This window comes from Labrus bergylta, chromosome 10 (assembly GCF_963930695.1).
Source record: "Labrus bergylta chromosome 10, fLabBer1.1, whole genome shotgun sequence".
Lineage (NCBI taxonomy): Eukaryota > Metazoa > Chordata > Actinopteri > Labriformes > Labridae > Labrus > Labrus bergylta.
The window spans coordinates 16,385,389-16,408,874 of NC_089204.1; the positions used below are offsets into that span (position 1 = coordinate 16,385,389).

Here is a 23,486-nt window from a genome sequence, read left to right on the forward strand (position 1 = left end):
TCAATTATTTGCCCCACTTCAGTGTAATACAAATTGAAATGTGTTCAGCATTGTGTTTTATTCTACACAATAGGGTCCTTTCTTACAGAGGCAACTCCATGGCAAATTGAGGTCTCCACTTTGTGGTTTTGATCAAGCAAAATGTAATAATATATGGTCTCCTAATTCTGAAAAGAAAGAAATAAGGGCAGAGTTCTGACCTTTCTATTATCTCATCCTTATTGTTCCTTGTTTCCTGGTTTCGAATCATGTTAGACTCCGACCAAGAAGCAAGGACACAACAGTCTTTATGCTTTGATTTCAATTATTGTAGAATATAAACAAGTATTGTTTGTTGTTCAGAGAAAAATTGGACACCCTCCCACCGCAAACACTCACATGTAGCCACAACATCAGATGATGTGTGGGAATGATGTAACCTTCAAACACATGTTTGTTGTTGAAAGGAGAAGAAGCTCCGCTGTTCCTCTCCAGGCATCACAGTCTCCACTGCAGAAAGAGTTTCATACTGACACATGGTTAATATAACAACTCTGAATGTATTAACACAAACTGTTTTGTCAATCTTTTTTTCGGAGCCTTTTAGCTTTAGCATGTTGGTTGGGGAGAAATGCTTTATAGTGCTAGGTCCTTCAATTTTAGGAGTCAGAGGCCAACCGGTATCCAATCTGCTGCTTTAAACTGCTGGTATTTGTTGAGTATAACTATAGCAGCTATAAGCTATATTTCTTTTTCATACTATTGATCAGAGGGCTGTGTGCAATGGGAAAGAGGTTGCTTGTAATGACCTATTATTTAAACAAAAGCTTAAATGAAATTACCTCGGAACCATTCACGTGTCCATGTAACACACATTAATCAGCCAATTTAATTTTCTCGTGCAATACCTGATTTTCCCATTTCAACTCTGACCTGTGCTGCTGTATCAATGATCCCCATTAGCACCCATTCACGCCTCTTCCATCAAATGATTTAGCTCCAGTCTGTGACTGTACGACGTGCAGATGTCTCTCTCTCTCTCTTCTCCTGATCTTTCCCCTCTGTCCCTCTGCTCTGTGAAGACAAGGGGTTTTTTGTGCGAAAGGGGAATCATAGGACTCACATGCTTTGGAGGAGAAAAAAAACAAATCGCAGCAGAGGATTGGGTTGTTCAGAGGGGGAAAGAACAAGGCAGAGGAGCAGACATCTGGAGCTGGATAAGACCTTAGAACTGGACAGCTTTAAATCTGGAAAGGACAAAATTGGACTGGATACCTAAACATGGAAAATGGACAAAGCGAAACAGAAGAAAGGACGGAGGATGTGTCAGAAGGTAAAACAAGTGTCAAAAGACTTGAGCTGTAACTTGAATAGATTCTCCTGGAGAGAAAAGGTTAGGGTTTGTAATTTTGCTGCAACTCATAGAATGAAAGTCATGGATTCTTATGTAAATTACTCCTTTCCTTTAATGAAAGAAGTCAGGTTTGAGAACACACATTTGGTGTTACATTGTTGAATTGGCTGTGGATTATGTGGAGTCTTGTTCAGGAAGAGTCGGAACACGATCATACTAACAGAATTCACCCTTATTGTTTTAGATCTAATGATCCTGCACTGATATTATTTTTAAATAACAAGTCTATGAAAATACATCCACTGATATATTTATCTCACCTGAACATAACATTCACAAGCAATTTTGAAAAGGATCCCTTCGATGTCTTATAGTTTTACCATAAGGATAGGCACTATAGGGACACTTAATACATACTCTCATATCTCTGCATTTAGCCCTGTCTGTGTTCTTTTGCAGATGATACTTTTTTTTTTGCAGCCAGGAGATAACGCACATTGGATGAGGAGTTGGATTGTTGGAGATTTGAGGCAGTTGACATTCTCTTGCTTTGCAACCAAGAGTTCACTTCTTATACAGTCAATGGCTGTTTCATCAATAGAGCAGGGGTGTAATGTTTCTCACATGTACACCAAAGTGGAACAATAACAGGACTAAGATATGCAAGTAAGGGCTAAAATGCTGACAAAATGTACCAGGAACTATAGAACTTAACATATTAGTGTGTCAAAGTATTATCTTTATCCACTTTGTCTAGAGGAGAAAACAAAACACCTTCACTGTTTTCACTGTTGTGCTTTTTTTTTTTTATCTATTCCTAATGCTAATAAAAAAAAAAAAATGCATCCAATCACACATCAACTTTTGGACATTTTCTGTAGTTTGCTATCAGACAGACGTGACAAGAAGGCATCGCATTGTTTCCCCGTTTGTTTTGGGGGCGGAACTTACACTTAACTTCTACAAAGTTAAATCTACCAATAAAATCAGCCGGGCTTAATAATTAATAACAGATAATAACTAGATGGTTATATTGTAAATTCCATCATGCCAAAGATGTGTGCCATAGCATTATACAAAGTAAAACTATTCATTGTAACATCAGTTGCATATGTATTTCAGTTAATTGACTGTATGCTCTGTGAGTGACGTCATGTGTTTATCTGACAGTAATTCAGTTATAGAATCTTTTGGTTTCATAACTGTTATCACTTCAACCATTTTTGTCTTTCAGCGTAGGGTCACTCTGGAGCAGTGCAGCTTAAATTTACACTTTGAAGCTAAAGCCTCTAGCCAGTAACAACTGTAACAATTCCTCTTACTGTAGAGCCTGCATGCTGAAAGACTGCCTTATTTCACGCTGTATTCCCTCTCTTGCTCTTTCACATTTAGGAAGTGTTGTGCTTTACAGATGTGGCACATTGCCCCTTGAGGCCTTGTTAATTATGCATGATAATACATGCTTAGTGCGTATTTCGGATGACCTTCTGCAATGTTGACAGCAACCTCATCCAGTGAACTTTCATCAACAAACAGAAGCACTGTGCTTTAATACAACCAGTTATTTGTCTGGGTTGAAAAGTAAAATCAGTCACTTATCTGAATGCTTCTTATACAGCACTTTCCTGCATCCCAACCATTTTGGTTCCACTCTCTAAGTCAGCTACAAATGAGTAGAAATAAATATGTTCTTCCATCAGGAGGCACTTCATGGAGCGGCTCTCTTTACTAGAATTATAACATTTTGTTACCACAAGTTAGTGGAGGGTCAACACATGAGCATGAAGAGGACTTAAAAAGAATACTTTGTTCTTTAATGCAGTCGGATGACTCTCTCTTCTGGCAAGGACTGAACTGTGTAGCACTCTCATATGACTGCTGAAGCACTTGACTGTGCTAACAAGGACACCCATAAAAGTTGGGAAAAAAGGGAAAGCTTTATGGGCCCCAGCTGCATGAAGGGCCCATGGCGATTAGCAAAAACATAATCTATTCATAAGTTAAGCAATGACAACATAATTTTGTTTTTACACCTAAATAAAAGATTCACATTTCATTTATAGTTGCCTATTTCAGTATATAGCAACCCCCCATCCCTTCCCTTTCTTAAGTTAACCATTTAGTCTGTGATGGAAACGTCATGAGCGGGCCAGTTGAACTTAAAGATTAGACCAGAAATGTCTGACTTCTGACCAAAAATACGGATGCCAAAAACAAAAAAGTAAAGGAGGCTAGTGCATTTGACTCGAAGGCAACAATAACTAGTGAACACACCTTTTTCAGTCAGCTCAAAAAGCGGATCAGATCCAGGCAGAGAATGCAAATGTTAGCCAGGAGGCTAGCTCCATCGCTACTGATCAAATACACATGCACTGATATGATTGATAGGCATCTGCTTCTCAGGGGCCCAGCCACTTCTTTGGTTCAGACCTGTGTGATAATGTTGAGCTGTAAAAAGAAATGTTGTCATGAGCTGTGCAGCAAAAGGTTTTACCTGATACAGACAGAATCCTTTACTCAGAGGCTTTATACATTAACGTTAATAAAGTAACCTAAAAACAGGAATTCACAGTGAGACCAAATAATATAAAGCCTTCCTGAGACAGGTGGTTAGATCTTGAGTGATATCCCCAAAGTCACTATGATTGTCAGTTTAATTTTCTTGGAAGCATTAGCAATACTTAAAGGGATACTTCACCCGTTGAAACATGAATCTGTATTGACATTGGGTCATATATGTAGTAGAAATGTGAAATACGTTTTGAAGTTGGTGCCTTCTTGGCCGAGAAAAGGCAGAAAGTGTCTTTTTGGCTCATGTGGATGAAAGACACCAAATCCCAGAATGCACAGCACTGCAGGCCACTCCCACTAAAGTCCTCTATTTCAGAATCAGAAATACTTTATTAATCCCAGAGGGAAATTCGATCGTTACAGTTTCTCCAAAATATACAGTATAGCAGTAGAAATATAGAAATAAAAAACATTTACAGACATATTTACTTCAACACATGAGGCCATTTCCTCAACTGATTCTGAGATTTCTTCCAGAATTGATCTTGGAAATTCCTGGCAGAAAACAGACTCTATGACTGTGTCCATAGGCAAACAGCAAAAATCGTCATTTTGCATCAGTGGAAGCTCCTTTTCACACTTAGAAATACAACGATTTCTCATCTCAGGGGAAAATGAGGGCGGGATGCACGACCATTCAAAAATACTACCAGGTTTCTAATGATACAAAGCTTAATGCAAATGGCTGAAGTATCCCTTTAGATATACCCCCACTGACTCTCTGCATCACAGAATCTTATCTAAATAAAATGTGCTGAATTGTGTAAGTGTTTGAATTCTATAAGTAGTTTGAGCAATAGATTAACAAGTCAATTCATGGATTACTGAATTCTTGTGAAAACAGGTTCATTGTTTATTGTCGAAGTTTGCACTTTGGAAGTTGAACTACATAATCTCAACATTTCTGTTTGAAAAACATGTTTTAGCTAAGGTCTATCTCTATGGTATGAAGCATCCCATTTCTCTACTTATTGATCTGTCAACCTTTCTAAGGGAGCTTCTGCCTATTTGGATACAAACATCAGCTTTTTTACATTTTTGTTTCAGATAAAGAAGAACACGTAGAGGAGGTTAACCTGGAGATCGCACAGGTAATCGAAAGCTTTTTTTTCTACACAATTTGGTTAGTCTTAAGTTTACAACTCATTTATGGTGAATCTGAAATAAACATTGCAATGATCTTTACTTTTTCATCTACCTACTGTACGTGCATTCAGCATGCAGCATTGACAAACGTATCCCTTTGACAGGTTCAGAGTGGAAACCATTTTAACGTTTTATGTGTTGGCTGATTTTCCTTGAATCACTGAGCTCATTTAAACCACTTAATTGCTAATTCCTTCACACCTAATTTTAAAAATTTCACAGGAAATTTTTTTGACCACATAACGTACAATCTTCTGAGGATCTACAGAAAACATTAGGGTCAAAATCAGAAGAAGTTCAAAGTTTACTTTGTCACATGAGGGGTTGTTGGATCTTCATGGCTCTTTTGACATTCTTGGAGAATGAAAAAGAAACACTAATATTCAACATCCACTGCTTTGATATTCTGACTCATTGTGCTTCAGGCTTTTTACATTAGTGATGATTTTAATGTGACAAATGAACAGAGATTTCTGTCTTGATTATTTGAATAAAGAAGCTGTTTAAATATAAGAGACAGACTAAATATGTTCACTGAAATGAGCACAAAATTATATTTTTATATTAATTATTGAAGATTATCTGATGGCTTTCCACTCAGTGCTCAGACAATCTAAACAAACGGTGTCGAGCTTCTTTTTAAGTGTCACTTCATATAAAGCGAGGACACAAAAAGTGACTGTTTGGCTGAGAGTAACACGGCAGAATAAATGAAGTGTCCTAGCTCTTCTCATCATGGTGCACGCGGTGATGGCGTGTGAAGCTGTGATTCATGTCCCACGGACTTCAAGTCCTGCAATGTCTCATGACATTTAAAGACAGTTTATTTGCTCACAGCGGAGGAAAATAAGGAGAGTAAAGTAACCGGGTCTTATCAAACACTTAGGTTAAGAGTTTTGCACTTGGTCAGGCAAAAGCATTGCGCAAGCGGATCTGTAATTGATCAGGTTTAAATTATCACAGGCTGCCAAAAAAACAACATTTTCGAATACATTTCTTAGTGTGTCTCACTGAGGCTACTTGTAATCCCCCTATACTGAATTATGACCTTCTGACACTTAAATTTACTTTCATTTTTAAAATCCTCAACAATAGCTAAACTTGTAACAGAAATAGTTGGATGAAAAATTCTGTGTGGAATGTGGTTGGTCATTAAACCTGAAGCCCCAGGTGTACAGACGTACAGTAGCACTTTTAACCACTGATAGCATCAGAGAAGGCACAGCAGACAGATGCTCTATTCAGTGTGCTGCCTGATGCCTTTCACATGACCGAGAGAGAGTGTGAGCAAGAGAGAGACAGAGAGAGAGAGAGAGAGAGAGAGATGGAAAGATTTGGGGAGAGTGAGAGAGAGGGAGAACAGCTCCAACTTATGCTATGTTCCCATGAGCTGATTCAGTTATCCCTGCTGGATAAATTCAATCACTTATGAGAGAAACAGGGAGCCAGATAAAGACTCAACCACACAGGTTATCATGACAAAACGGTCAAAAAGTGACACGAAAAGAAAAGAGAGTTAACTGGGATACGAAGTTGAACGCAAATGTTCTCTTATGGAAGAAGTCTGAGAAAACCAAAGTGAAGAACCATCAGAACCACAAGAAGTTACAGAAAAATGGAAAAACTGGAAAAGAAAACAGAATGTAATGGTAGAGAACAAAACGTGCTTATACAATGAAAAACCCTTCCAGTATGAAACACAAGGAGATGGCAGCAGAACAAAGAGTTCAAAAGTTCAGAGTACATGCAGTGAAAAGTAAAATAGCTGAAAACATAAAGATAAAGATCCAAAGAATATCCTACAGAAATATCTTTAATGATAAATTGCACACATTTAGAAAATAACTGGTAAGTCTTTGAAGAAATGTCACAGGTTAAAAAAAATAATCAAAAAGAGCACTCTAAAGCAAAGGTTTCCATTAAATCAAACTTGAACTGAAAACTGAATACACACTGATGAAGAAGAAACGCTCCTGTTGAGTACTTTTGTGAAAAGTTTCAGCTTCTTAAATGTTAAATTCTTGTAAATATTTTTTCCTGATTACATTTCAAGCATTCTGTAGCGGTAGAACATTCACCTATACAACATTGTTTCTTGTGATGCAGCTGCAGGGCCTGGTGGATGAGCTGCATGATGGGCTCCAGGTCGCTCTTACAGAGCTGTGCGAGCTGCGTCACAGAGACCAGGGCCTGGAGGAGAAGCTCCAGGCCCACGAGACTGATGTGGATGATAAGATAATGGGCCTAAAGAACTCCCTCAACACTTTTAAGGTGCTGGAGACTCTACACAGCACAAACACACATGCACACACACACAAATACACACAAACAGTCTATTCTTGGTAAAAGAGGGCGATAATTTGGAGCATCTGACTGAAACTCTGTCAGAACTGTAAACTAATCCTATTCATTGGCTAGAACGGAAACTCCGTCATACTTCAACAGAAGTGGAAATACTGATACACATGTAGGTCATATTGGGAGATTTGTGTAATATACTTTTTATATGAAAGATATTATTATTGTCATCTGATTATGAAAGGTCCAAATGTGGATTTGAATGGAAAGTTGTTACACTTGAACATATAGTGCAGCACTATAATAAATGTTTTGTATCACGTTAAGTATTATTACCACACCACAGATGGTGATGACAGCTTAACAAATATGATTACTCTATACTAATTTGCACCTATAAGCGGGAACACCTATAATAATCAATAGCTTTTTATTTAAAGCTGATTTTTCCTTGTTTTAAAAACTATCCCAAACTATTTATGTATGAATGACTTATTTCACAATAGGACATCACAAAACTTTTAAAAGCTTTAAAAAAAAAACAACAACAACCTTTTCCTGAAAAATCAATCAAGGAGATTTCTCTTCATATCTGTGGTGTCACAGAGTAAATATAGCACATTCTTCTTCAGTCTTATCAGTTAACAGCAGTTACACTGATGTGGGTCATCTGCTTGCAGGAGGAGCTGAATGTGGCCTTGTTCCACATTAAAGATGTTTCGAGCAGACAAATAGAGGTGCAGAAGAGGATAGAACTGCTTCAGTCAGAAAACAACAACGATTTCATCTCTGTTCCACACAGGTAAAGTTGAAATAAATGAACTATATTCTTTAATTTTTTGCTCTTCTAAAATGAATGTTTCATTGCAGTTGAATCTTAAAGACCTTTTAACGCCACAAAAATGCCTTTAAACAAGGCACCTACTGCAGTACTTCATCTTGTGATCTTGCTTCTTTGAAATAATGCAGATACATAACATGTAACTCCTTCTTTTATTAATTGATTCAAAAGTAGAAAGAGCTCCAAGGCAGATGTCCTTTTGGCACAAGGGGATGATCACATCTGTGTGCCCAGCCAGTCAGAGCTCAGTGTTATTCAACACTTCTTCTCCAGTCTGCCACCAAGTGGATCACCACAGAGGAGCGCCACATCCACACAGCGTCAGTCTATGGAAATCAATCACATCTAACGGCTTAAATGAAAGGTCAGGCAGTGTAAGAGAACTAAGGGAAATGTGTGTGTGTGTGCGTGTTGCAGCGTCTACCTCTGAGCAGGAGCAGCAGCAGAAGAGAGGTTTCCTGTCTAAATCTCCAGCATGGGGAGAGAGAAAGAACAGCAGAGACGACACAGAGACATCCAACAACCTGACTGAAAACAGTAAGAAATACATGTGTAAAATCAGTGAAAATGTACACCAATGCTCAGGTCATGTGGTCCCATAATCACAAAGATGCTTATATTACCAGTGTTGCTTCTAACACTGCAGTTTAGTCACTAACAACAATGCCTAACCCAACAAATTACAGTTTGTTCTTTGTTTTGAGAAATACGCCTCATTTCTGCTAATTTTCCAAACGTAAGACAAAGACCAATATCTTTCTCATGTCTGAACATTACATTTAAGGCTACAACCAGTTGGCCTAGCTTAGCATAAGGACTGGAAACAGGGAACAGCCTGGTCATCTTAAAATTAAATATTACCCCTCCACAGCCCCTGTTAAGCACAATTATTAACATGTTCTGTCTTTTTTGGAGTTCTGTTTTTGGAGTTCTGTTGACTGTCTTAGGTCCAGGTATCAAGAAAATGCTGCAGGTAGTCACTTAGCTCTATTCAGAAACACAAACTCAAAACCGTGAACTATCTTTTTGTTTTGTATGGATTAAACACACCACATTCTGATTTGAACAGCTGTAGACTTGCTGGAAGGTAAATACCATTTGGACAGTGCTAAACTAGATTTGTTATGCTGTTTTCCTCTTGAGTCTTTCTGATAAGCTAAGCTAAGTGCACTTTTTCAAATGGTCAGTCGTTTTAATTTTATACTGACAAGACCTACTCATTCTTAAATATGGCAATACATTTTTTTACACAATATATTTCAAGATTCTCATCACAAAACCCTCAAAGATAACCCAACCTTTCAGAGTTCAATATTAGGACCCGGTTGTTCAGAAGGATAAGATAAGATCAGCATCATTAACAAACAAACAAATCCTCATTACACAACATTAAAAAGCCTGTCTCGTTCAAAACAGCTGTGAGGAACTTGCAGTTTGAGTGAATTTTGGCACCTCTTGTGGACAAAGTATGTGGTTCCCGTTAAAGCACTTGTAATCTGGATTTGGTAACCGGTTAATGTCTGTACCTGGATCAGGAAGATCCTATCCAGTTTGTTCTTTGAACCATTAAGTTACAATTACGTGATCCATGTTAGAAAAAGTGGATTTCCCAATCTACAGGATTTTTTTTTTTTTCCCATATTAAACCTTTTTACCTGGGCCCTGGTGATAAAACTTAATATACCATCTGCTGTAATGTCAGCTAGTATCTCTTTTTAGCAAGCATCATTACTGGCACTGAAGACCGAACAGCAGGGCCTGTTAACAGTCTGAGATATTATAAGAATAAGAGCTCCACATACAGCTCGTGTAACTCAGCATAGTTTAACCAAAATGCTGTTTGTGTTTGTGCAGGTAAGAGGCAGAGAGTGGCTCTGGAGCTGCTGGAGTCAGAGAGAGTTTATGTGTCCCACCTGTCTCTGTTACTGAAGGCCAACATCTCCTTTAATGGAACAGAAGCTCTCACCTCCAAAGACAAACGGTAAGCCTGAGGACAATACATTTCAAAAACAAAATCTTACATTGACATTCAAAATAGACATAATTTATTATTAAAATTAACAACTTTTAATGGGTAAGGAGGTTATATAATAAGGAGGAGACAGACATCACTAACCTTTTCTGCCGTGGAAACGATTTCTCTGATCTGTTATGAGTCTTAAACTCAATAAATAGAACAAACTATACAGTCATTTCTCTCAGTCATCACTCACAGGTCATCATTCAGAATCTCTCCCAGGAGTGTCTACTGATCTAATTTAAGAGCTTGCAGTGAGGGGAGAACAGGAAATCTAGTAATGAAATAGACGCAGGTTCTAAACACAAGCGAGTCAGAGAGGATACTCTCTACAAAGCTTACTAGTACGAATACTGCTTAGCTGCAGCACACGAGTTCTTAAGTGGTATTTGTGAATGATTGCATTTGTTTTTATATAAATAACCTTCCGGCTGTCAGAAGTCTGTCACATAAGATGGCAAACTGGCTTCAAATTTAGAACATGAAAGCACAAACACATTTTCATATGCGTCATTCATATGAGGCAGTTGAAGAAGCCAAAACTGCAACAATAATGATTTATTCAAATCATCTCCTCTCTTCAGCAAGGTCAGATTTTGTTATATTATTTAAGTAATATGAATAATTGAGAATAAATGCTTTTAAGGAAGACTTTGTGATTTTTTTTTCTGTTTTTTTGGGGGGCATTCCAATTTTTTTTTTCTCACCATCACTGGTTCTTTGGTGTTTTCAGTCCGTTTCCCAGCTCTCTGAGGTTTCTGATCCAGCAGCACCTGGAGCTCCTCCATACTCTCCAGGAGCGTGTGATCAAGTGCCAGTGGCAAGGCATCATGGGGGATGTGTTTATGAGGCTCACCAGCAAAGAGGTAAACAAGCAAGTTGTTAGTTTGAGCTACTGTGCGTTGATACTGTACATCTTTCACCATTTGCGTTGACTATTGTTGTGATCAAAATGTAGTTTCTTTCAGGGGGAGTAAACGCTTAAACATGTTTGTTAGCGTGAGTCACACTTTCTAATCAAAGAAACAACACCAAAACTGCACATGAAAAACTACAATTTTACACGTGTTACATCTCAAAATGGAACAATAATTGCCAAATAATGTGGAAGCATTTTTACAGCAAATAAACACGTGGATAGTGACCAAAATCCAACAAATCTTCAACACCTGCTAGCAATGACTGTTACATTTACAATTTTACCTTTCGAGAAAAAGGCCTTGATCCCTTGTTGATCTTATTAATATCCAGACATGAAGGATCTGGACCTCCTGCTTATTAACTTCCATAACTTGTCATTCACAATGCACAGTCCTGTTCCAGGCTGCTTAATGCGGCAGGGTCAGAAGGTTTGGTCTTATGACCGGGCATTTATAATGAATCTGAGTCGCTTTGGCTGCCATCAAATCAAATGTCAAATTCCAGCAGAGCCATGTTGAGAGCTGGAATACAGATGTAGTAAAGAAACAGAAGGGATTCTTATTTCTGCACAAATAAACTGATGGCAAAGATGATACCAAGATGACAGAATTAAAGTTCTCTGATAGACTTGTCAGCTGCACAGGTATTCTGTTTGACACAGCAGGGGGATGCCCCTGTTATATATATATATATAGTTTTTATATTAAAAACAAAACTGCGATAAAAACCTTTGAGCTTGAACCATAAGGCTGAAACCTTAAGCCTGCCTACAGACATCACAAACTAAATCTCAGGATCCTCTTCTATTAAAGACAATGTGTGAATCATTTGCTTTGAGTGAACCAGAGGAAATAGAGTACGGTAATTGGTAAGCACACCTCATGAATTAGACACATTCAAGTTCACATTCGCAATGCATTACGGTTCCTCTGAGAGAAAAAAATAAATGGCAAGAAAAAGAAACTTAATAAAAACAAAGAAAGGAATTATTTTATTACAAAATTTTAATTATGCTGTTTTTATACTTTGAACACGCCAAATGTGTCCTGACAGAATCTCTCTTTGTCTCCTTTCAGAATGATTTCTTGGACTTTTATGTTTCCTACCTGAAGGAGCTTCCAGACTGTCTATCAGTCGTCACCGCACTCTCCTCCAGCTCCATGAAATCTTCTGCGTTTCTGGAGGTAAAAAAAAAAAAAGGAAATGTAGATCATATTTAATGTAAAAACAAAGCAGGATATGAATTAGCGGTTAAATCTAATAGACAGGACAGGAGGGGATAATTAGCAAAGTGTACTCATTAACACTTCTTAAGCACATTGCGCTTACCTGTAATGAAAGTGCTTTAACAATTAAATTACTTGTTAAGCTAAAAATGCAAAGAGTTCATTTAAAGCTCTGTCTGTGATTAACTGGTTTTGTCCCTCCACTCTGATTGGTTGACATGCTCTGATTGGTCCATGATGCATCTATCAGAGTGATATAACAGGTGATGAATCCAAACCGTCTCTCTACACTCTGCTGCTTCAGCCGGTTCAGAGGATCCCTGAGTACCTTCTGCTGCTGCAGGTTAGATTTATACACACAAACCTTTGTAGTAAAAGAGCTTCACTTTTAAACATCATGTTTGGTCAATTCAAACTCAAAATTCCCTCGTGCAGTTCATGCACAAGATCAAAAGAGCTGAAAGACACGTAAAAAACTCTCCTATTCCTGATAGAGCAGATGTGTGAGATGTGTGTCTGAACATAACATCTGCTAAAAAATGTGTGAACATGAATAATAAATGTGTTTGTGCAGGGACTGCTGAGGCAGACGGAGGCGGAGCACCCAGACTATTACCTGCTGCTGGTGTGCATCCAGCAGTTCAGGTCCTTCACGGCTCAGTACCATCACCTCCTCCAGCACAACCAGGAGCTACTCCTGCATAACCGCAAGGAGATGAAGAGGTCAGGAATACCGCTGTACCAAAAAAAAAAACTGCGCAAGAGGTTCAGCATGACATATTGTGAGAGTTTGAACCTGACAAAATAAGTCTTTTTGGTCCCCTGCAGGTCTAACATGAAACAGCTGTTAAAGACAGTTGAAAGTGGGATTAAAGCGAACAACATCGGCTCGCCGTACCCTTGCAGCAGTGCAATGCTGTGAGTTTCTTTTTAATTTGTTAACTAGCTAGTGGTGCTATCTGTCTCCAATGTCATCCTACAAGTTAGCACATAGTAGGTTCATATGTAGTTTGTGCTTTAAAACCCCCTGAAGAATCGGGGTAATGAATCCCCTCATATGAATGATCTATCCCTAACAGAGAACATGCAAACCAGGTGAAGCAGAGCAAGCAGTGTCTCCTGGAGCAGATCCAGTCTCATCGTTTCCAAGCTTGGGAGCGGGACCAGGATTCAGCATCTCATGGTTATGACCCCGAGTGGCCCCCTCAGCTCCAGTTCTTCAGCCCCAACATGGACTCAAGAAACAACAAACAAACAGGTCTGCGCTCACAGGAGTGCCTCATTTTGCCAACAAATGACTACATTGTTGTTTCTGGTTGTCAGTTTTCTTCTAGAAGAGCTTATTTGACTGCCAAACAATATTTAAAACAGAATTTGTAATGTTCTAAAACAACAATTTGTCAGTTGTCCTAAGAAAGGAAAGTTGGTAGGAGATGAACTTCTCTTTAAAGTTATCTCCTTTCATTCTTTACAAAGTTACTACCAACATTGAAATACAAAAAAATGTCCTAAATGTAGGATTTTAAGAGGTCTGGCTTTTTGCCCTACATCCAAGTCTTGCTGTTTGGAACAGGAAGAAGAAAATGTAGCATTGACTTGTTCAGTCCACATTTCATCTTAAACACTTTGTTTAAAGCATAATACGCTCTTTTGAGTGCTGCTATAGAAGTCGTTTGCTCAAAGGCACAACAAGCGGACTGCGAAAGTCTAAGTAAAAATGTAAATTATGTGGCAAATGTTAAGCATCCAAGTGAAAACCAAGTGATCCCCAGTCTAAGGTGCGGGCCTCAATGTCTTAGGTGAACAAGACTTGGTACACTCAGAATGATCACATGAGCGTTTGTTTTATGTCTATTTGCTTTAGAGCTCTTTTACATTATTATGTGTAGGTTTTTCATGATTTAACTCTGTGTCAAACATTGATCTATCAGTCAACCAACTTTTGACTTCAGGTCTTGGCAGCATCCCAGAGAGCGAGGGATCTGAGCGGTCCGTGACATGCCATCATCATCTGACCTCCAGACATCCAGACTTCCGTCAGGTTCAACCAGGCTCGGCTCTGGCAGATGCCCTCGGAGAGTTCCTTCTTCCTCCAGACCCACCGGGGATGGAGAGCCTCTACGAAGAGGAGGGAGGCACTCTCCGTGACGACTCCATGTTCGACCGCTGCTCCTCTGCCTCGTCAGATTCCTCCATCGACATCGCCTTCATGAAGTGCCCCAAAGGCCCCTCAGCGTCCCGTCATGCAATGGCGGTGAATGTGTCGGCAACACGCGATGTCTTCGGGAATGGTGGAAGCCAGGGGAACGGTTACAATAAGATGTCCACCAGAGGGTGCGTGTCTCCAGATGAAGCTGTAATGATGCAGCACAATCAGCACCGATCCCTTCAGGCGGGTCAGCGTAAGAGCAAGGTGGGCTGATTTGCGCTAAAGTAAAACGATCCTCAGAAAGTTCCTACATCTGTAAAAATGTTCACTTTCTTTGCTGTACAGTCACTGAATGGCCTGCAGATGGACACCACAGTGAGCCTGGATGGTGGTCAACTGTCAGACCACCTCCACAGGGTGGGACTGGGAAGCCATGCCAAGCTGGAGCGCCAGGGTAGTAAGGGTAGCAGAGGGTGTCCCACGCCATCTCGCAAGGTCCAGAGCCCCCTCGGGAACAGAGCTGATACAGAGAAACAGCACGATGATCTTCAAGGGATGCTCAGCATTGTAGGTGGCAACAAAGAAAAATGTCCAATTTAACTGTTTTTTTAACCTGGAGTGATTAGTATTAAGTACTGGTATGTTGTTTCTAGGACTACTTCCCCCACTTTCTTTCTTAACTTAACAGCAACATGAAATCAAACAATGCCCTCGATGCATTCCTTAGTTGTGCATTTGACTATCTTGGACTATTTGAGATGGAAACATGATTAATGCTACCAAATGTAATCAAATAACCGTAATTGAAGTAAATCAAATATTGCGTTCAACTCCGCCAGGACTCTGGATTCCAGTCATGGGGTGAAGATTCAAAGTGGAGAGGCGGAACGGAGGAGAATAACCACACCCCCTTCAGCGAGAGGAGTCGGAAGCAGGACAAAGGAGGGTTCAGGAGCTCTTTTAAGAAACTGTTCAAGAAGAAGTAAGAATGATAATTTAACAAGGAAATACTCACATGAGTAGTGTCATACTATAGCTGACATCCAGTCATGTCAATGCAGCCACAAGGAACACCAATTCCTTTTAAGGCAGCAAGTGTTGCAGCAAAGTATCGAGAAAATGCTTTAAAGCTCAGTGCAATGTCACTTTGAAGAAACCATATGGACTCAGCTAGATTGAAGAAAATAATTGAACGAGGAAGAAGCCAACTTGTGGAAGAATTTGATCATTTATGAAGGCAGGTTAGCTATCCAATTGTTTTGTTCTGTCAGTATGAGAAACTTTAACACAAATACTGTATTTTTTTAATATATAACATCCTAACTTAGCTTTACTTTTGAGACATATCTATTAAACAATACTGCCAAAGTACTACAAAATGAAAGATTCCAATTGACTCCTGCTTTTCTTTCTCACAGGAGCGGTGAAGAGAAGAAGGGAGGCGAGAAAGCCCCAGAAAACCAAAACAATGGTGAACACGAGACTCCGGGGAAGAATCCCAAACAGGTACATCTGGAGATAAACCGTGGCACAGCTGTATGAGTCCCATTGTACTGCACACACAAACAGTACCACAGACTGATGTGATATAAAGTGTCTTACATTCAGTATCAGTCCAACACACGGTTGATTGTTAAACATTGACAAATGATATATAAATGCTGTACAGGTATTATTCATTAAGCTACGCTACCTTTACTCTGATCATCTCCAAGTATCCAGTTCTCCTTTTTGTGAGAGAAAGAAAAAGTTCATAGTGAGGGAAAGCACTTCAATTGGATCAAATTCAAAAGTTAAGAAAACAGCCAGAGGAGTATTTTTGCTCAGAATAAAAGGAAATGTGAGGTTAAGTTATCAGTGTGTATTTGTACATTTACTTAAAGCTGGTTTGATCTTTTTTAGTTTCCTTTCCCCCCCACATTACAAGACATGACCACTTGAGGTCATAGTTTGACACTGTCAATCCTCTAACCTTTAAATGGCTCTTCCTTACCTTCTATTTCTGGACTTTTGAAAACTTATCCTACAAATGCATCCCTGTCTACACTTTTATTGAAGGTCACAATATTTGGTCATAACTAGTTGCTTATAAGCATGCTAATAATGAGCAAACTCTCTGCTTATAAGTCATTATAGAACGCATATTAGTACCTTATTCTACATAACCATGCACAGTCTAGAGATAATAAGAAATGAACTCAGAGTTTGCCCTCAACACTATCCTAATTACTGCTTATTGGTAGTTGTTGTTGAACATGAATGATGATTTTGACATGCTTTGCTTAGTTTGGCCCTTATAAGGTAGAAGTAAGCAAAAACATATCAATGTCATAATTCATGTTCAACAACTTCCTAACTTACTATCATTGAGCAGTAATTAGGAGAGTGTTGAGGGCAAACTCTGAGTTAATGGTCTATTAGCTATAGGCTGTAGTCAAATATAATAAGGTACTAATAAGTGCTTAACAGATAAACAGACAGTATGCTACTTATTAGCTAATAAGCAACTAGTTCATGGTGAATATTCTGACCTTGATTTAAAGTGTTACCAAAACTTTAAAATGAGTGAATTTTTTTCTTGGATTATTACTTTTGCACGTCCCTTGATGGGTTATTCTCTCGTTGTCTTAAGAAACAGCTAGCTTTTGAAATATGATTACTGTTGCTAATTAAAAAAAAAAAAAAAAATGACCTATTTAAAATGTTCTGACTCTCTTTTCTAGATGTAACTCCAGTTCAACTCTCTATCCATCTGCATCATGTCTTAACCAAAGATGATTATATTGTGTATTATTTACAGAACAGAACAGATATTAAACTGGTATTTGTGTATGTTTTTATGCGTTAAGCATTTTGCTCCAAAGAAAGACAGAATTGAACAGAAGTATTTTGTCAAGAGGTGAATGTGTCAATGAGGAGACAAGAATGCTCAATAAAGGTCCATACTTCAAAAAATAAAGTGCTGTTCAGTGTCTTTGTCCCTAGATGAATCAAATATCACCTAATCATATGCTGGGTCCTCTCTGAGACACAAGATACGCTTTAGCCATATAAACTGAGATTTTACACTATTTTGAATAACTCTTAGAAATGGCAGGACACATCTATGACTATAACTGATCATGCTGATATTGATTCTACATCATGGACATCTTGACATTTGAGAATTTTCCCTAAGATGAGCTTTCCACAGAATACAACAAGAGCAAGAAAGCAATGATGAGCAAAATAAGAATCTAAAGCCATGCTAGCAAATCTGCTGGGCTTTAACACAATAGCTTTTTTTTTTTAGCAAAGCAAGCTATGCTAAGTAGGCCTATTGTTCGCCATCTCAGCATGTTAGCATGCTAGCACTTGTATTCATTTCTAGGACTATTCACAAAAGACAGCTTGGGAAATCTAAAATGCTTCTCTTCTCATCATTTGTATCATATAAGCAGAAACATGTCTTAAAAGATCAACTACAACTAAGGCCGTAATGGACCATAAGTCAGAGGACTCTTTGGTATATTCAGAAAAAGTTTGAGTGCTACTGGTTCAAGGTAAAATAACACAACATTGATCACATATTCTACTTAAAGCTTTACTAATGAAAGGTTAATGTTGCTTCTGTTAATTAAAAATATGGAGATTGGAAAAGCCTCAATGAATAAAAAGTGGTTCTTAGAACTTAACTTGTAGATGGTGTTGGTTGAACTTGAAATGTTTTTCTGAAACTGGATGACTAAACTGAACTCAGGTTCACATCAGTATTAAAGTACCAATTATCTTTCTAAAACTGTTCTTTTGAAACACACATACATGAATTTGGAGATGACAAATCTTCAGTAGACATTTTCCAAAGTATGCAAAGCCCAGCTCTGTTGTTTTTGTGTTTATATTTGTATTTTACATTATATATATATTTTTTTAATCTTATTCTATTTGAGTGCACTGTCAATGGGAGCACTGCTGTTTTATAACGCCTTCATATTTTTTCACCAGTCCTTTACTAATTGTTTTGCACCAGAACACTATGTCAAATTCATTGTATGTGTAAATGTACTTGGCGATAAAAGACGATTCTGATTGTAAGAGAGCAAGTGTACGAGTGGCAGGGTTCTCAAAGAAAGCAGGAAATCAGAGCAGCTCATCATACTACCACCATCGTTTATTTAATATAACGTGTGCTTTTATTTCTGTGATGTGCCAAGATGTCTGCCATTAAAAAGGCCCTTTAGAAATAACCAACTCAGGAAAACAAATGGCTGATATCCTTCTTTTTAATGTGTTAACCTGTCATCTCATAAATCTGTTACACTTCTGAACCAAAATATAGGCAATTATACAGTATGTAAAACAAACCCATTTTTATTTTACAATATATACAGTTCATAACGTGTGCATTGCATTATGAAAACAAAAGACAAAAAAAGTGATGTAATAGCGACAGAACAGAGGAGACTTATTTTGTGTTATTGTTATTTACCCGGAGTAGGCCTGGGCTAGAACAGCGTCTGCATATAACTCGTCAGGGTAACTTTAATCTGGATGGAGCACAAGATTCATCAGGTTCACCACATGTAGACAAGAACAAGCAATCTCTGAAAAACCATTTCATTGCCAATTTAGTGATCTTTTTTTTTTTTGTGACTGTCAACACATATATGGTGCCCACAGCGTAAAACAATGCCTATGATTTATGTTTCACTCATGGTTTAATTTAATAGCAGTTAAAATAAAATAAAAAAAAAACAGACTCTTTAATTTTTCTGTAAAACCCACCAAGAGTAACCATGTTGGCACCGGCGTTAGAGGACAACAGATGCAACTGGAGTCTATTATTGAAGCATTATCACAGAGCGTCATGCTATCCTGCGGAACACTTTTGTGTTGCTGCAAAACGGACAAATTGCACCAAAACCAAAAGGAAAAGAAATCAATACAGATTACAAGCAGATTGTTATTTCTGTAACAAAAACCTTTAAATGTGAATGTTCACAGGAGCTAACCTTAACCATGTGCGCTGTTGATGGCTGTCTTTTGAATCAAACTATTTTTTTCATTAAGTAGGACTTACCACCAGGTTAACTATCTAAACTTGGCCATCACTATTTTCCACAACATAATTTGGCATCTTATTTCCTAATTAAATGTTGCGTCAAGCCGCTGAAATGTTAAGAAAGGAGAGAACATTTTCACAACGAAATATGACCCGGTAACGTGTTTGGTAAGGCATGATATTACAACTAGTAGAATGGCAAGTGACCAATCAAATTCAATAAATCAAGCTTTTATATGACACATGATTAATAGACATAATGGCTGATGATGCCAGTCTTAGGCTTGGTAGTATACTTGCAGAACTATTGTTTGGACACTGAGAGAACAAATTCTTGGAAAATGTTTTTGGTTGCAGTCCTGAATCTATGACACCATGTTGGCTAAGTAGCAGATTAATGAGCAGGGTTTGGCTAAATCACACGTCTGTGGTAGTAAATTCAATTATAAGGCAGTTGAAAATAATGCTAAAAAATACATTGTTTGCTTTTTCTACAGTTTTACATTTAGATGCTTTTAAAAGCATTTTAAGGTCTATGGTTACTTTTGAGTAAGTTTGATATTCTCTGCATGGCAGTTTGAAATAGTTTCCCTCCGTGCATGACACATTTCATGATCTCGGTGCTCTCCAGATCTTACCAGAAGAGTTCAACCTATTTGACATCTAACTCTGCTATGGCTGATATATGGCGTATTACAAGTCCTATAAAGGGAACAATATTAGGAAAGTTTCCACTCCTAGCTTACTACAGGGCAATCAAGTTTAGCATCTTTAGCTCTTGTATGTTTGGTATGCATGTTGTTTGTTTTCCAGGTGCAAAGTGACATTCAATGGGCATTTTCAAAATAAAAGTGTTCACAGAGGAAGAGAAATAATGTTCATCCTCCCAGTGGATTCAAGCTCTTTACACTTACTAAACTATGCTTATTCAGCTACTTGCACTAAAGTATCAGGAGCTGATCTGGGGCGGGAGGATGACTAATAAAAAATAAAACTCATGAAAACACGATGAAAATGTATGTGGGGGGGGGCAATGCTGTGTTTCCTGTCAATGGATGTTTAGAGAGAGGGCATGCTTCCTTGTTGGGTGTGAGAAAAATAAATCAAACATAACCTAATGAAGGTTTGATGGGAGGTCAGCAGGAATATAAAGCTGTTACATTCTCTTAAAGAAGTCCCCCAACATAGTGAAATATTCCTATAACAACCAACACTTCGACAGAGAGCCAAAATGTTGAAATAGATCAAACATTGGCTTGACTTAACGTTACCCACTAATCATTGCCCTATCAGTACGTTAATGGTCTTTGCTGCAGCTGTTGATCTGATGAAATCATGCGTCATGTGGAGAGCAGGTAGTAAACCTCTCCAGCAGTCTTGTGTGTTTTCATTAATCTCATTGTTCTGTTCTAAGCTGGATAATTAACAAATGAGGGATTGACATCTTAGGAAGAATGAACCCAAAAAACTTCAGCCCTGTAAGTAATGGTGTCTCTAAACTAGTGTTGTAGGCCTTTAAAGCCCCTCCCCCCCTCCCCCCCGTGTTACAGCTTGTAAAGACTGGTAGTGTACTGCCACATGTAGACTCCTACACACCACAGAGTGCATATTATCTACATGCATGAGGTCATCTTTCATACAGATGTCGGCCTTTAAACAAGTCACAGCAACTAAGGTTGTTAAAAATGAGACTAAAATTAATTAAAATAGTTTGGACTTGCACAGAAATGTAATTCCCAACGCATTTCTTGGCTTGCGTATGTTCTAATAGTGTCGCTCAAAGTTTAAATAACATGTTCTTTCTGAAACAGTAGAACTATATATAAAGTTTTCTATTCGTTTTAAGCTCATACAGGCTCATCAACAAGCTGTTCGATTGGCATTAAACAACTGTGGCATATTTAAGAGTTTGCAGATGTTCAGTGCAACAAAACAGATGTTTTTTTTAACAGCATATTATCACTGTGCACACAGAAGTACCCAGAATGTTGTTTTAGCTTATTATGAACCTCTCATGGGAATCCCTTTTTTCTTTTGAAGGATATTAGCGCTGTAGTTAGCTAAGAATGGGAGTTTTAAGTTCTTATTGTACTCTTTACATTATGATCTGTTGTATCTGCCCATTTTAACAATTTGATGTAGCTACTTTAACAGAACAGGTCATGAATCGTGAATATGTTGCATACTCCAGACGTGGAATTCGTTAGAGGTTAAATTTAATGGCAGAAATCGTGGCTGAAAGTTAAAATCAACAAAGTGTTCTGGATAAATATAAAATAAAATCTTTCTGTGTAAATCCAGCTTTTTTTTCTTGTTGGACATCAGGCAGAAATAAAACTGTTACTTGTTTAAGACCGGATCTGTACATGATGCACTTAGTATGTGCATAACTCTATGTCTAGACACACACACACATACCTACACACTGTGCATACACACACAGGGTCATATATTATAATGACGTCACATTTGTTTGTCAAATACCATTTTCTCTGTGCAAAATTTTAACACCAGTGGTTCGATAAAGAAAAGTATTAAATGAAAAAAAAAAAAAAAACTTTCTGATTAAAATAGAATTTAAAAAAACAAAACAAAAAATGATGTCAAAAAGTGAGGGAAAAAAAAAACGGAAAACGACTGGAACTTACTGACGTCTGCAGCCGTGACGACGTGCAGAATGTGCAGGCGGTTTGAGGGTGAGTCATGCTTTAAGAAAATGATCAATCGGTGCTGCTTGCTGTGTCTGCTCAGGTCATTCCTGAGCTCCAGATTGTTATTAGAGTAGTATCATGTTACCTAAGCTGTCCACCTGAGGAGACTGCAGGGGTGGGGGGTGGGGGGAGTTCTTGACTCTCGTCACATGTTCATGGAAGTGAATCTACAGCCCCGTAACTCTTCCATGCCCGCCTTGTCTCACTGTCGGTCTCCACAGATGTACAGAGCGACTATACACACACCTATCTACATGACCAGTCTTTTAGTGTTTGGCTCTGTCAAAAAATACTACATTTATATTTACAACAATTAAATAGAGGTCAATTAAGCACTTGTGTGGTGTGGTGACGGGTATTGGAATTCATTGCTAGCAGAGGTGGCAAAGCTTTTTAGTCTTTTTTTTTTTCTTCTCTTTATCCTTAAAAAAAAAAAAAAAAAAAAAAATCAAATGAAACAGGTGAGCCATCCTGTTCGCTAAAGTTACATCATGCCACAATAAATAAAAGTGTAGTTTAAAAAATATGGGAGAGAAGGGAAGAAGAAGAGGAGGAAGACACGAATAGATGATGAAGGACAGATTTTCCTGTGCAAGGTGGCCCTTCTGTAAAGCTTTAGCACAATTAGCAGTAGCAGTAGTAGTTGTAGTATGTGTACAAGAAGTAGTAGAAGTAGTGTTGAAGTCAGACTTCTGTGCTGGAAGCCGTTTTTTTTTCCCAGTGTGCAGTGTGCAGGGGAGGGTATCAGGAAGGATTCTGGGTACAGACCAGCAGTTTTAAACCTCACTGTGTCAGATAAGTGTCGACAACCCGCTGCTCTACTACAACACGCTTAGCTAGTACACATGTAACACTGTGGTTTATTTTAATGTCTGCACCTGGGAGTCCACATCGGCGCCCACGAACAGCTCCCTCATCTCCCAGTTAAATGGCCGACAGGAGTTTTTGGGTTGGGTAAGCGGTAAGACTGGGCTGACTGTATCTTCGAGTTGCTCAACCCCCTTGTCTGCATTAGTGGCTGCTTAGAGAGTGTGTTTTTTGTGTTCGTGAGTCTCAGTAGCTGTTCTCATGACCTGCCAGGATGTAAAGGTTGCTGTGGGCTGTAGGGTTGTCCGTAGGCCTGCTCTCCAGCACCACCACCCTGCAACACAAAACAGGCAAAAAAACACAAAAAAAAAAACGACATCAGGTTTGGTTTGGAGGGACGGTAACACAAAACAGCATTTTAAATC

The 23,486-nt window shown here is 38.5% G+C and overlaps 2 protein-coding genes across 13 annotated transcripts in view; one reads left to right on the plus strand and one right to left on the minus strand.

The window, feature by feature from the left end:
• The first annotated feature begins 1,066 nt into the window (after nt 1-1,066).
• Nucleotides 1,067-17,461, plus strand: arhgef33 (Rho guanine nucleotide exchange factor (GEF) 33). 3 transcript variants are annotated; one of them, XM_065959784.1, is made up of 18 exons: nt 1,067-1,312; nt 4,952-4,995; nt 7,157-7,321; nt 8,029-8,150; nt 8,361-8,509; nt 8,607-8,726; nt 10,044-10,170; nt 10,940-11,072; nt 12,204-12,311; nt 12,604-12,696; nt 12,928-13,076; nt 13,182-13,271; nt 13,433-13,611; nt 14,306-14,766; nt 14,848-15,069; nt 15,342-15,484; nt 15,921-16,008; nt 17,226-17,461. In XM_065959784.1, the coding sequence occupies exons 1-18, from the start codon at nt 1,261-1,263 to the stop codon at nt 17,229-17,231; spliced, it is 2,451 nt and encodes an 816-aa protein (XP_065815856.1). In that variant the 5' UTR covers nt 1,067-1,260; the 3' UTR covers nt 17,232-17,461. The 3 variants fall into 3 exon arrangements, with proteins under 3 accessions (XP_065815856.1, XP_065815855.1, XP_029134122.2); XM_065959783.1 differs by having other exon boundaries at nt 1,068-1,312; nt 8,364-8,509; nt 15,921-17,461; XM_029278289.2 differs by having other exon boundaries at nt 1,069-1,312; nt 15,921-17,461.
• A 1,285-nt stretch (nt 17,462-18,746) lies between these two features.
• The window catches only part of LOC109987799 (mitogen-activated protein kinase kinase kinase kinase 3), a 41,067-nt gene continuing 36,327 nt past the window's right edge, over nt 18,747-23,486 (minus strand). For all 10 annotated transcript variants that reach the window (XM_065959330.1, XM_065959331.1, XM_065959329.1 and 7 more), the window contains one exon: nt 18,747-23,395. In XM_065959330.1, coding sequence (XP_065815402.1) covers nt 23,308-23,395 — 88 coding nt within the window. In that variant the 3' untranslated portion in view covers nt 18,747-23,307. The remainder of the gene's footprint in view (nt 23,396-23,486) is intronic.

Excerpts from the sequence above, each read along its gene's own strand:
- arhgef33 (XM_029278289.2), top strand. The coding sequence starts at position 1,261 with ATGGAAAATGGACAAAGCGAAACAGAAGAAAGGACGGAGGATGTGTCA. Across the intron at positions 8,727-10,043 it reads CAACAACCTGACTGAAAACA|GTAAGAGGCAGAGAGTGGCT; the intron begins GTAAGAAATACA and ends GTGTTTGTGCAG. Across the intron at positions 15,485-15,920 it reads AAGAAACTGTTCAAGAAGAA|GAGCGGTGAAGAGAAGAAGG; the intron begins GTAAGAATGATA and ends TCTTTCTCACAG.